Source organism: Chelon labrosus (assembly GCF_963514085.1).
Source record: "Chelon labrosus genome assembly, chromosome: 15".
NCBI classification, from domain to species: Eukaryota; Metazoa; Chordata; class Actinopteri; order Mugiliformes; family Mugilidae; genus Chelon; species Chelon labrosus.
In genome coordinates, this window is record NC_140348.1 from 17194393 (window position 1) to 17208128 (window position 13736).

Genomic DNA, 13736 nt, shown 5'->3' on the forward strand with positions numbered 1-13736 from the left:
TGTTAAAGCTCTTCAATTGTTAAGACTGTTAGAAAAACTGGGTGAGACTATTGAGTGTGGAAAAGGGGGAAAGTCAAGTAACACGTTTCCTTCTTTTTTTTTTTCTGAAAATGATGATGTACATTTTTCAAAAGCCCTCTATTATGTATTTTAGGTTTAAATATAGCCCTTATTTCACATAATTATCTATTATCCATCCAGCTTAATGTGGAAACTGAACTATTGTGCTTTCCTTAAGGAGATGATACAACTTCAAGACTATCTCAATATACCATATACCATAACACAAACTTTTACACAGAGGAACGTCACAGCTCGGTATTTAAGACGACTATTTGGAATCCTATTAAAGCTTGTCCCTGTGTACATGTATCCAAAATAACAATCCATGTTGGGAAACATTTAAACTCTTTTCTATATAATTGTTATTCTCATTTGTGCTCAGATTTACAAAGATTATGGAGCATATTTTCAATATTCACTGATAGTGTAATCTGCTATTGGTTAGTAAGACAGAATAACAGTGCCTGGCAGCAGCTTCCTTCCATAATTTACTGTCGGACTGCTTGACTGTGAGTCAGGCACTAACCGTGGACAGTTAGTGCTGTGTTAGTGGGTTTATTCGCGGCAACAGGGATAACGCAATTCCTGGGTATAAGTCACTCTCGTCAACAGGCCATCATAAAAATGGCCTTAATGAGCCTATGAAAAGGAATCAAATCATACGGCAAGAGAAAATACCAGCAAGGTGAATTGCAGGGTTTGACAATAAGTACAATTTAGTGGCTTGAGGGACAGCAGGATGCTGGCTAAATCCAGATTAATAATCGGCCACCGGACCAAAACCAGAGAACATTTTCCGTACCATTTCTCAAACGGTCAAAAAACCCGTTTTCTTCGCCCGTACTCTGTGACTGCTCTGCTACTTTTCCGACCGCTCAGAGTGGATGACTCCTCTGAGTTGCGCAGAGAATTATGTGGAGCAGACATGACAGCCAATACTTCAAATTACGAGTAGAAAATAAAAAACTGCGTTTCTTTTGTTGCTGCAAGGAGCCGTTTCCTTCCGCGGGAAAAATGACGTATCGATACTGTAAGATTTGTTGGCTGTTTCGGACTAAAGCAGATTGAGCTGGCTCATTTTTAAAGGCCCCAGCAATTACAGAAAACACACATTAGATGTCCGCAAAAAGAGCTGGCAGAACCGAGCCAGTGTGCTGGCAAATCAGGAAGCCGACAACCCCTCATCAGGTCCCATTAATGTCAAACACAAAGACAGAAAGGCTCGACCGCCCTAAAACAGTCTTTTCTCTTTGCCTTTTAAAAAATGGTTTGTTATTTTTCCTGACTACATTTACAGCCAGGTTTCTCTTTCTGGCATTGATCTCTGAAAATATAACCTGTGTCGTGGTCCATTTCATATTTTAAAATGAGATTTTCTTGAGAAATAAACAAGAAAAAAAGTATTTAATTATATTCTGTTGTTGTTGTTTTGTTAAACTTTTTTTTTTTAAATGCACAAATGAAAATAATATGGTAAGCACTTAGATTAGATGAGGTGAAAAGAAAACTAAAAAAAACAACAAAAACAAATTTGAGATAACTATGTTCGAAAATAGAATACACCAATGAGGAAAAATGTGCGCACACTCATATTTGGATGGATGTCGTGATTAGGGAAAAGTTGTTGAAATGACATAAATGGGACAAACTCACGCTCTCGACTTTTATTTTATTATTACTTTCTGGCGAACACCCTACATCGCAGCTTCAAATATATGAGAAGAAAGGACACGAGGCAATGAGCCGTAAAAGGAGGTCATGATCAATACAGACCAAGCCTGAATAATTTCCTACCTCACTGCTTTCGCATTTTATGCCTTGTACTTTACCTGGCAAGCCTCTCGCTCCGCAACTAATTTTTGTGATCGCCTTCAACTGGATGCTTACATAGTTGAGAGAATGTCTTTGGCAAGGTCTACAACCTACGGTGTTGTCTTTGAAGACACAATTCATCAGCGCTTTAAACCCTGACATGCCCAGTTGAACTGATTTTATCTTGACAAAACCTGTCTTATGGTTGGCTACTTGATATCAAATACTTACTCAACCACCAGGGAAGGGCCTGGGTTATATTACACCCTACGAGAGATGCAGCCCCTGGTTCCTAATAAGGGAGCAGGACTTTACGAACCAACAGCACATAAGATATGTCCTGAATCTGACTGAGAAATATACACTGATCAAGCATTACATTATGACTTTTGCCTCCAAAACAGTTGTGACTCATCAGAGAATGGACATGGGCCTTCTGAGGGTGTCCTGTGATGTACGGCAACAGGATCTTGTTAGTGGGGGGGCTTTGGGTCCTATGGGTTGAGGGGAGGGGCCTCTGTGGATCATCCCACAGATACTTGATCAGTTTGGGATCTAGTGAATTCAGAGGCCAGGTCAACACCTTGTGCTATTTTTCATGTTTTTTGAGTTGTTCCTAAACTGCAGAACATTGCATTGTGAAAAAATGGTTCTTCACCTGTCATTGGTTTTAATATTGTGGCTGATAGGTGTATGTGGATGTTTCAGAGCGACAGCTCTGACGTGGTGGTAAATTAGACCTGTGTCGTCCTCTTGTGTGTTATACAACATGATTTAAATCTGTTTTGTAATACATTTGACAGTATAACGAGCCAAAAATGTGTATTGTGCGATTACAGTGGTAAATTAGAAGAAATCCACTCAAGGTGTTGCTGAGACATCATGTTCACAAGTTGAGTTACAGACCTTGGCCTTTGTCTTTTTATCACCAATATCTAATCAGCTCATCCCTGAGGGAACGATTTTGCCACATTTGAAGAAACCCTTTTGTGAACACACATGGAGGAAGAATCACCGGTTACATTTTAGGGCTTGTATTACTGACTTAATCACGAGTAAGAGAAATAAAAAGCAGCTGCATCGACTGGTGCGCATCATGATCATTCTTTTAGATACACACAGTGTGACATGTCAGCGTTTCATCTAGGGCACAAACAAGTCCGCATCATTAGTCACCGCGTTGTATGACGTATCTATAATTAACGGAGAGCAGGGGTGACATGCTCCACTCTTCTCTTGTGGCTATTACTTAATTCAACTGGATGTGAGGACAAGGTTGTCACCCAGCAAAGTTGCTGCAGCAATTCACATTTGCTGACGATGTCAGCATGTAAACAGCCCCTGGACTCAGAGGTCTGCAGGCTAAGAAGCGGCGCTGCAAAGCACATCAGTGGGTGAGCACTCACTTGATGCTGCACTCTGTTAAACCTGAGAGACCAGACTGATTTTGAGGAGGAGCAATTCCTCAAACTCAGCACAAATTGCACTAAAAGGCCACTGCTGGCATTTAAAGGAAAAGTTTATGAGTGTGACAAGTTGAGAAATAAGCAGGAGCTTACTTTATGAACACGGAAGGAAAAGGCTGAGGGCACATTTCCATGATTGTTGAGAACCAAATCAAGTATAACATTTGATTCATTTCAGATATACCGTGGGGGGAAATTACTATATCATCCTTTACTATGTCGTGTGGAATTGCAGGTTTGAAGTGAATTAATTTGCAATTACAAGGTTAGCCTTAAGCTTGCTAATGTGTGGCATTCACATGAGATGAAAATTTATGTCACACCAGTTACATTTTTTTTTTACTCTAAAGGTACAATGGTGAGAAATGAATGAACAAACAGGTCGGTGAATGAATCATATTCCTCGGTCTCGACTGCAGTTTTAGGTGTTGGCCAAAGGCTCTTTAATAACTGGCTTAACAAAGCAGCGTCTCTGTCATGAGAGCAGAGGGGGGCAACGCTTTCCGCAATGTAGCTGTCTCCCACGGGAAAAACAAATGAGAGTGACGACTTAAAAATAGCACAGTTTTTGTTACAGTGCCCGGAGAGACGAATAACATTTCTGTACATTACTTAAACACCTGTAAATTAGCATTTTGAGAATGCATGGCAGACGAGTCAAATCAGGGTCCACCTGTGCACACAGGCTGCTCAAGTCGTGTTAATGACTGTTAACATTAGCTCTGAGGACCATTCTGTCAGACTCACACGTGTTCTGCAAATATGAAATTACGTCATCAGCCTAAACTGTGCGCAAGGCTGCGAAGGTGAAGATCAACTTCCATCCTTGAAACTCCTCAGCGCTAATAGGAGTTTTCATCACCAGCACTAATAAAATTTGGTGGCTACTATTATCCAGAGCTCATTATTTAGAACCCAAGCCTGAAAGCATTGTCAGAGCAACACATTGAGTTTCTAAGTTCCTTTTGAATCAAGGGAGCAAGTGAGAAAAAAAGTCTCAACATTGATGATCTTGAAAAAGAGTCATTGGAAATTGTTGCAATTTTATAGTCCCATAGAACATTGGTTTTCTTATTACAGGTAATTGTCTGTTGACTATGTTCTGCCTCCTTAATTGCTCTGCTGGCAAAGCTTTCTATTCTTGCACATGGCATGTGTTTACAGTGTAAAAGTGGCAGATTTCAACACACACAAAAAAAAAAATTTCTTGAAATAATTTCAGTCAAGCACAAAAACAGGCCTATCATTTCTACTTGACGACTGCAGAGTTTTGTAGAAGGAAATCACAGTTGTTACTGGTGGATTTTGTTGCTAGCTAATGAAGCTATGAATCACTTTTCCGCAAAGGACTAAATCATGGTCGGCAAGTGCATAGACTGTACATAAATATGGATGACGTCACACATAGGTTTCCTGAAGCTCAGAGTTGTGGCTTTGTCCGCAGTGCCAGACTCGGCCTCACTTCTGGCTGATTCAAAAATGGGCAAAGAAGAGATACGTGAGTGGAACGGGCGGTTGGCGTCTTGGCAGACAGCTAACAACTAGTAAGGGCTTTAAACGGGTGAGTTACATACAAATTCCACCTCTTGTAGAGTTGTTAAGAATGGCGAAATTAACTATAGAGACCAAAGCAGAGCCCAGTATACACTGCTATCAAAATGGGGACTTGGGGACTTTGGGAATTGACTTGCTTTGGGAGCCTGCCTCAAGTGGACATTTAAGGAACTGCAGTTTTTGGAAAATACTCGCCTGGGAGCAAGACCAACTTCATTGCCCACACTTTTGTTGTGTAGGGAAACTTGATCTGGAGTCCTTCCACTGTGGCCCGATTATGCTCCCGAAAGGGTCTGCCGGGCCAATCAAATCAGGCAGCTTTATGCGACGATCGACAGAATAGCAACAGCGTCGTACATGATACATATGAGCTCTGTCAGGTTGAATTTGTGCACAACAAGAAGTCCGCTATCACGGCTGTTGTAAAAGACAAACAATTAACAATGTGACATAGTTGCTGTGGTTAATTGTTTGACTACCCAGTAGTAGGTAGGTATGGTTTCCTCTGTATCATCTGAAACCCACTGGAAATTGAAATCCAAATGCAGTGATTCCAGATTCATTATTTATAGCTATCAAAATATTTAATTTATATTAGCAGAACCATTTTAATCCATCTTAAAGGAATAATAATATACATTAACGCTGCATGATGAAATGTCTCTCAGTTGTAAGCAGCTTGCCTTGTGCTTTCAAGCAATTAATTCCCACATTCTAGTGTTGCCGCTGTCGTCACTGACAGAGACTGACTACAATGGCAAAATATAGGTTGCTCTTTTTCTGCACTGTCAGAATATCATGCGTGACGGCAGAGGTAAAAAAAAAAAGAAAAGAAAAGAGGGAAGTCAGTAGCTACTTCAAGTGCACTGTGAAAAAATCTGCAAAGAAAAACCTCTTTAGTATGTGTGTCTAGCACTGCCGTCTCCTTAGTATTAGTGTCAGAGTGGTTGGTACAAAATAAATATTTTTGGTTGGGACAAGGATGAGAGCTTTAGCTGAATGTTGAGCGGGTGCTGCAAGGTCGATTTCTCATTCTCGGTGAGCGTTGGAGGTGAACATGGACACACGACACTGGTTCAAGCTGCTTATATGGATCCTTCATTTCATTAATCATATACTGAATAATTCAAATCACTCAAAATTCTTAATGCAGCTGACTCCATTCTCCCTCATAGTGAAACCTATTAGCCAAAGAGGCTCAGCGTGTATTAGCCAACGTAATTTGTTGGCTGGCTCTCGATGATACCACCGTGGAGGTCACGGTACAGTAGGTTTTTAAGCCTTTTGTACAGAATGTGTGTGTTTTATGTATTAGGTATTAAAAACTGGTTAACACTGCCAGCTAAATGCAATAAAAAAAAATCTTCAAGCCTACCTTTCTCACAAAAAGTTCCAGTAAAGTGAAGTGGGCAGAGGCAAGAAGGCAGAGCTCCACCAGGCAGTTGCAGCTGTTGACACGTTCCTCCGTTGCGGCAAAGACCATCACGGCAAACTTGGAGTTGTTGCAGAGGATGCTTTGGCGCTGGTGTGGGAGCTGCCAGTGATGTTGCGCTCACTGTGTCAGAGGGAGCTGATTGAGTTGTCAAACTTGAGGAACTTCTCGTGGAGGCTTCTGTCGCATACAAAGCAGATCTGGAAGATTGGACCAAAGTTTGAGTACTTAAAGTGGGCAAAAATCCAATTTAAAACTGAAATTATTTGCTTTTAAGGCCAAAGTTATGAACTAGATCCCTGGGAAGTGAATTTACCCATAAAAACGAGAGGTAAATTTTAAGTGCAGCCATTTACCAAGATGACATATTTTTGACTGCAGTCCCAGGGAAAGAGGAAAACTCAAACATTATTTATGACAGATTTCCTCCGGTACAAAATATGACATTTGTAAATATCTTTTGTGTGATCGCTTTACATGTGTGCTCAATAAAATCCCACTGCCAATGCCAACAAAAAAATAAAAAAAGGCAACAACTTCACCTGCATTGGTCTATGTTGCGGCCGGCCATGGCATCAGAAGCGTAGAAGCTCCTCCGTTTATTAATTTCAATGACTTCAATGCAGCCGGTAAAGTTGTGGAATGGTTTTGCTCTCTTAGGTTAAAAAAGACAAACAAAGATTCATTTTACAAACAACTTTCTGGACCATATAATTTGAACAGGTTGTCAAAAAACATGTCATCTTACCTGACTGAGGAGATACTGTTGTGGCAAACCGCCTGTGAAGACGTGGTTTGTTCTTCGTATCAATTGTCCCAGCCAGTAATTACTCGCTGTACTTTTTATTTTCTCATGACCTGAAAGAGTTAGCTCTGCCTCACAAGGCGTCAGGCGTTGCCTATAAGAGAGCAGAAACTCCTCAGGTTCAACGAACAGCAAGCACCGGTTCACTAGCTGCTACACTGAATTGAATATTTTCCACGTCATGCCATTTTTCTGTTAATGTGTTGTAGCAGTTATTAATATTGTTAACATTTCACTCAAGCATATCTGTTTTCTCTCTGTAGAAGAGTGTGGAAAAAGAGCGTGAAAATAATTTATCCTTGTAGTAAGTTTGTAATGGCGTAACAAAGGGATATTAAAACTTTAAATGAATCCAGTGAAAGGAACTGCTGAACTGGGGCTGCATTAATTTCATGTGTGTTAACTATGAAATTGAAACAAATAACAATAAAAAAAAACAACAATGTGAAATTCAGAAATGTCGGGTGATGAAAAGACGAGCGCTGAGTTTTTAAAATCTGCTGCAAATGTGTCTAATTGTTTTGTTTCCTCGCAGTCGTTTTCTGAGGTCTTAGGAGTCTCCGCACAACTATTCTGGACCCACCCCACAGCCATTCATAGATTTCAGAAAACCAATTCTCCTCTCTGAGACAACAGGGGAGGGCAGATAATTACCTAAGTGCAGATTCTGGACTAACAGTCTGCAGCTTGAGGGTACTCAGGCCACAGATGCACAGTCCGATCTCCAGCGTCTCCTGACACCCCTTGTTCCCGGAGTGGAAGTTAGGAGGTCCGTGAAGCAATCTAGTCTGATTTGTTAAGCCTGTACTTTGCGGGCTGTTGCATATGCCGGCTAAACACTCAGGGCGCTAACTCGGAGCTGCATAAGTCCTTCCTCTAGAGCCGGCGTGGAGAAGCGGTTAATTTAGAAGCAGTCTGCCAGAGCGGCCTGGCCAGCAGCCAGAGGGCACTGTGCTCACTGTCCTTGAGAAGTCAGCCCCACTGGGTTTCTATTTAACATATTGAAAAGCGTCTTTGACGGGAAGATATATTAAAAGTCTATAATGAGTTAGGCGGTGACGTTGAGGATGGCCGTGGTGTTGTAGCTCTGGGTCAAACCAGACAAAGATGGACGGACTCAGCCATCAGACAATTACAAAGAATTTGCTTTGTGACACCAGAAACCATTTTTCCACACTCCCAACCCTCTAGTTATGACAGCTCTCTTTCTTGCAGTGTCTCGAGGGGTTGGCACGGAACATTATGATGGATTCATACCGCTGTTGTATTTTTCTTGCTGGAGAGGAAAAAAAATAAAAAAACAGGTGTGGAGCCTTGTAGCACCTTAACCCTGATAGGCCCCTCGCATATTTAGGGCAGCGCAGCCTTCTGCCAAGAAAACACAAGACGACCTTCCCACTCAGCATTGTTTCAGTCCAGGAAATAATTTATTCACCTTTGGCACAGTAATCACCCTCAGTACCTAAACTTTTATCTGCGTGTGTGTCTTTTAAAACGGCATCTTCAGAAAACTACATCCATTCTTGTCTCAGTTGTTTAACTTTAAAGATTAGCCTAAAAATTGTTGACAAATTATCCTTTTTTTCCATAACTTAATTTAAGGTAAAAATGGAGAAACAGCCTCTTTGCACAATGTTAAAAAGCCTCTAAACTCTCTCCTGTAGAGCAAACCGCTTTTGATAAAAGCCGAACATTAGCTGCTTTGTTTCAGCTTCCAGCTCATACATAATAAACTTGGTGTCTTGAAACCAAACCACAATCTTCTTCATGTCAGAATATAATGGAGAGGGCTGGCAGCGAGACCGCGCACGGGCTTAGGAACAATATAACCAAAGGGGCCACAGCCTCACTTTAAATCATTTAAACATTGATTTTGTGCTCGGCCCTTGCTTGTTAATCTTTTCGTAATGAAAAACTGCAAATGAAGACTTTAGAACAGCCAATAAAACATGGTCAGTGATCACTAATGCATTTTAATAGGCACATTCTGACGTTTGTTTTAGTCCTTCAAAATGTGAGCCCATTCGCTCATTCGTACTAACATCTAAATTCTCAGTCTGGTGATTCCTGCCTCCGCTGGAATTAGTTAGGCTGCAACATTTCCCAAAAAAATAAAATCTGACGAACTTGGAATGACTATGGATCAAGCTAATACCACCTGAAGTGCAAAGATGTTGTATTACTTAGACCTAAGGAGCTTATCATTGTGAAAGTGCCTCTTTAGTCAACAGAAAATGTATTCTTGCCTAAAGCAGAAACATACTGCATCTGGTTTGAAATCTATGCAAATACACCACGTGAATATAAAAGCACGCAGCAGCAGAATATCTGAATACCAACTGACCTCAACACACCCACACGCGGTTGAATCGACGCAAAAAGAACGTACCTGATATTTACGATGTGAGCCGTGCCATTGTCCACGTGAACTGAAGTACTGATGAGTGCGACCTCGTCGTCTTCGTTACAGCAAAACGCGTACTGAAACATTTGAAAAGTAGTTCAAAGGGGAGATTTTTCATGGCGCTGCTCTATGAACTCCATGAATTGACTGTGAAATAGCAGCCCTTTTAAAGGAGACGAATTTACAACCTTGAAAAAAAAAAAAAATCGTGCATAATAAAGTTTTATTTATTTATTTTCTTTACCTGTAAGATCCCATCCCGAATGAAGAGTTTCATAAAAAAGAAATCACCGTTGGCGGGTCCTTGGTCCACATACAGTATAGTTCCCTGGGCCGCTGTGGTTTGAAATCTCACAGTAATGTTGTTGAGTGCGCTGAGGTCAATACCGTGAAACTCCAGGTATGAATTCCCAAAGTAATGAAGGAAGCTTGAATCTGGGAAACACGGAACGGAAAGGTGAAATTGGGGGAAATGGTAAAAGTGAGACAGATTGCAGTTTATGCATCGTTGCTGTAAATTCTGCTGAGAATCTCTATCGATCCCTGAAAGAAGAAATTAAACTTTTCATTTGCTTCCTCTAAAGAGAGGTCAGTGCACGGGTTGGGATACGAAACAGCAAACTCAGTGTTATTAAAGATTTCAGAGTGTGGCAAAGTACCCCCTCAGCGGGGCAGGTGCTTGTTGCCAAGGAGGATTTAACACGGACTCCCTGGCTTTTGTTACTCTCCATTTGCACATACACTCACTTGTCAGTTCATTAGGTACACCAGTGAAAACGAATGCATTCTAATAGAATAGTTCTGCACTAAATCTCCTGTTAATGCTCAGCTTATGCTGAAACAGCGTGAGAAATGTGGTAATTCAACTGTATGGTCGTTTACGAGGATTTACTTTGAAACTGCATTGGATTAAACACAAGTGTTTTTGTTATTTAGTTTAACACACTGAATAAAATGGGGCTATCAGAATAATAGAAACATGTTGGTACAACGAAACAAAACTGAATAGTACCACAAAACGAAGCCTCCAAAATGAAAACATAGTCAAAACAACAGCTCTCAGTTAACCTTCATTAAGATAAGATTTTGTAAGCAAAAGTATTTTTTTTCTCTTTATTGTCTGAAACACGCTCCAAAATGAAATCTAAATGGAGTGATACCAGACTCATATTCTGCTAAGAACTGAGTGTAGGGAAGTATTAGTATAAGTTTACATTTCAGTGCTTATTATCTGTGCCTCAACAGCCCAATACACTGCATCAAGAAACAGATCGAACACCACAGTAGGTTTAATGCATGCCGATCAGGCAGAACATTATGACCACCTTCCTAATATTGGGTAGGTCTCCCTTGTGCCTCCAAAACAGTTGTGACTCATCAGAGAATGGACATGGGCCTTCTGAGGGTGTCCTGTGGTGTCTGGCTACAGAATGTTGTTAGTGGGGGCCTTTAGGTAATATGGGTTGAGGGGAGGGGCCTCTGTGGATCATCCCACAGATACTTGATCAGTTTGGGATCTAGTGAATTTGGAGGCCAGGTCAACACCTTGTGCTGCTTTTGAGTTGTTCCTTAACTGTTTTTGTGTGTGTGCCTGTGTCAGGCTGCATCCTGCTGGGGATGGCTGCTGCCATCAAGGAGTGTCATTGCTATGGGGTGGGTGTGCCTGATATGGTCTAGGTGGGTGGTACATGTCTAAGTAACATTCACACGAATGCCAGGTCCAAACGTTTCCCAGCAGAACATTGTATTCTCACAAGATGGTCAATGTTATTCACTTCTCCTGTCCGGTCATAATGTTGTGGCTGATATACTGTATACTAGAATGCATTTGTTTTCTATAGAGTACCTACTGAACCGGCAAGTGGGTTTACATTTCTGCATAACAATTAAATGTGTCCTGTATCTGTTAATATAATAATCTTGAAAACATGCATGGGATTACATGTTAAAGAAATGAGGGCACAACAAAGTCAGATTAAGTGGCAAAACGTAGAGAAAAACATTAACAATTATTATTTTCCAAGCACAAGAACAGCTTTGAGGGCTCTTGGTAACATCACAGTTTTTCCCCTCTGCTCACTGTACAGTCATACTGTAAATAGTCTTATTTGCCAAAAAGCTGTGAAGCATGCAAATGGCGCTATATTAGGCGAGAGAGGAATCTTGGCTGCAATGAACATAATCATACAAGTTTATTACATGCCTCATTTTATAGCAGAATAACTTGGCTTATATCATCCATGAGAATGGGCAATTACGGGGGGTATTTCAGTAAAAGTTTCACTGCCCGCAAGCTTATTGGGGGTAGTGACTCAGACAAACTTAAAAGACTGAGTCAGGCTGCAATTGGAGGTGGGCATTAGGGGCGCTCATGCCCAATATATTCCTCATTTGAGGGAAGTAGCGCAATTTGTCGCACAAAAGTCAAACCCGGGAAGCCCGTTAAAAGGAAAAACCCTTCCTGCATGCACCTGTCCCATGGTCGGTCTGTTCTTATCTTAGAAAAAAAAAAAGCATTGCTCCAGAGAAATCAGCAATGCTCCTTTAAAGTTGTTGCTACGATTAATCGGGCAGCTGCAAGAGAGACCTTTATCAATATTTGTTAGACGTCAAGCCCTAATAGGTCAGACCCCCTTTTTGATCTGACAACGGGCCCCTCAGGGCATCTGGCGAACAAGCTAACCTAAATACCCCATTTTGCTCAGGAGAGCAATATGACCAATACCCTGAGGAAAATCCCATGATAACAAAAAGTGAGAACTATCAGGAACAGATCTACTGTGATCTGTGAATTAATGAGGATAAATGCGCACGGTGACAATGCTGCACTGTCTCCTGCTTCGCTCCTGACAATGGGGTTTGCCAATGCTGATGATGGAAAATTACCCCTCAGAGACAAAGCTATTCATTAATTTTAAAGCCTTGTTTAGTCTGATGTAGTCTTTGATGCAGTCTGAGGCTGCTGCCAGGAGGCAGTATCATGCCTCATTAGCAGTTAGCTTCAGCCTCCCCTTCAAAGGTCTCCAGTTTTTACCATTACCTTACATTCTCATACCAAATTGTTCATGCATTCGCCCCAAGTAACGACTCACACTGAATCTAAATTTTAAATGTATACTATATAAACTGCACTTTGCTTTTTTTCCGCCTACATTTTAATCTCCTGTTACGCACCACATCAGTGTATTTTTTTAATGTTAACATAACGCTGACCAAGGAGTTTGCCACTACTGTACTCCGTTCAAAAGCTCTTCTGGGGGGAAAAAAGGAAGAAGAAGAAGAAGAAGAAAAAAAATAAAAAGTCGTCTCACTGGGAATATTCCTTGATATAAATCTTCCAGATCAGATTTAATTAGGGACGGTCTTAATACACGGCCATAAAAGAGGAGAGAAAATTGATATGAGTCATATTTAATGTAACACAGAAAGGTGGAGCGCCGCGCTGCAGCACACTGGCTGTAGGTGGATGTCAGACAGGTTAAACCACGAGATATTCTTCTAGAAAAGATATATTTGGAGGAACGTGAACTTAAGATCAATTAATAGGAGGAAAGTCTTTGGACGGCGGGATTTAATTGATATAGACTTAATGTCCCATTCGTTTTGAGAAAAAAAAAAAAAGGCAGGATGTACGTCCTGTTTCCCTCCCTGATTTATTGGGCAAGGTAATAGACTGACTGATTGAACTTGTCACAGGACAGAGATAAAATACTGCTGAGGATCATTATTGGACCTTTGCAATTTCAGAGCCCTGTGGGAAGGCAAAAGGTCATTCTGCACTGGCAAAAAATTTGCAGAAAAATATCTTATATTCAAGATGTCAGAGGATTAAGCAGAATATCATTAAACTGCTGAGGCACACAGAGGAATTACATCCTAAATATAATATCGTTGTTTGTTTTCAGATCTGGTGTCTAATTATATCTCCGCTGTCTGCTTTTTAAAGGAACTGATACAGTTACTCCCGTGCACCGCTCTGACAGCTACTGTACAGGAGGAGCACGGAGGCCATAAACTACAGCTGACAAATTTAGACGCCGCTCTTCTCATCTCGCCGAACCCCCTCAGCCTCTCACTCATGAATATTCACAACTCTGCATATCTCGTGAATGTCATTATGACTCACCGGCAAAGTTGTGTCACCGTATACGTCTGAATAGTTATGGGGCCACTAATCAGGTGCTGTCATCGCAATTACAA

General features: G+C 41.1%; 1 protein-coding gene across 1 annotated transcript in view; it reads right to left on the bottom strand.

The window, feature by feature from the left end:
- Nucleotides 1-13736, bottom strand: part of eys (eyes shut homolog) — a 160438-nt gene that overhangs the window by 55080 nt on the left and 91622 nt on the right. The window contains exons 32-36 of the mRNA XM_084562427.1: nucleotides 9781-9971; nucleotides 9522-9613; nucleotides 7076-7226; nucleotides 6870-6982; nucleotides 6271-6527 (exon numbers count right to left, since the gene is read on the bottom strand). Of these exons, the coding sequence (XP_084418553.1) occupies nucleotides 6271-6527; nucleotides 6870-6982; nucleotides 7076-7226; nucleotides 9522-9613; nucleotides 9781-9971 (804 nt within the window). The remainder of the gene's footprint in view (nucleotides 1-6270; nucleotides 6528-6869; nucleotides 6983-7075; nucleotides 7227-9521; nucleotides 9614-9780; nucleotides 9972-13736) is intronic.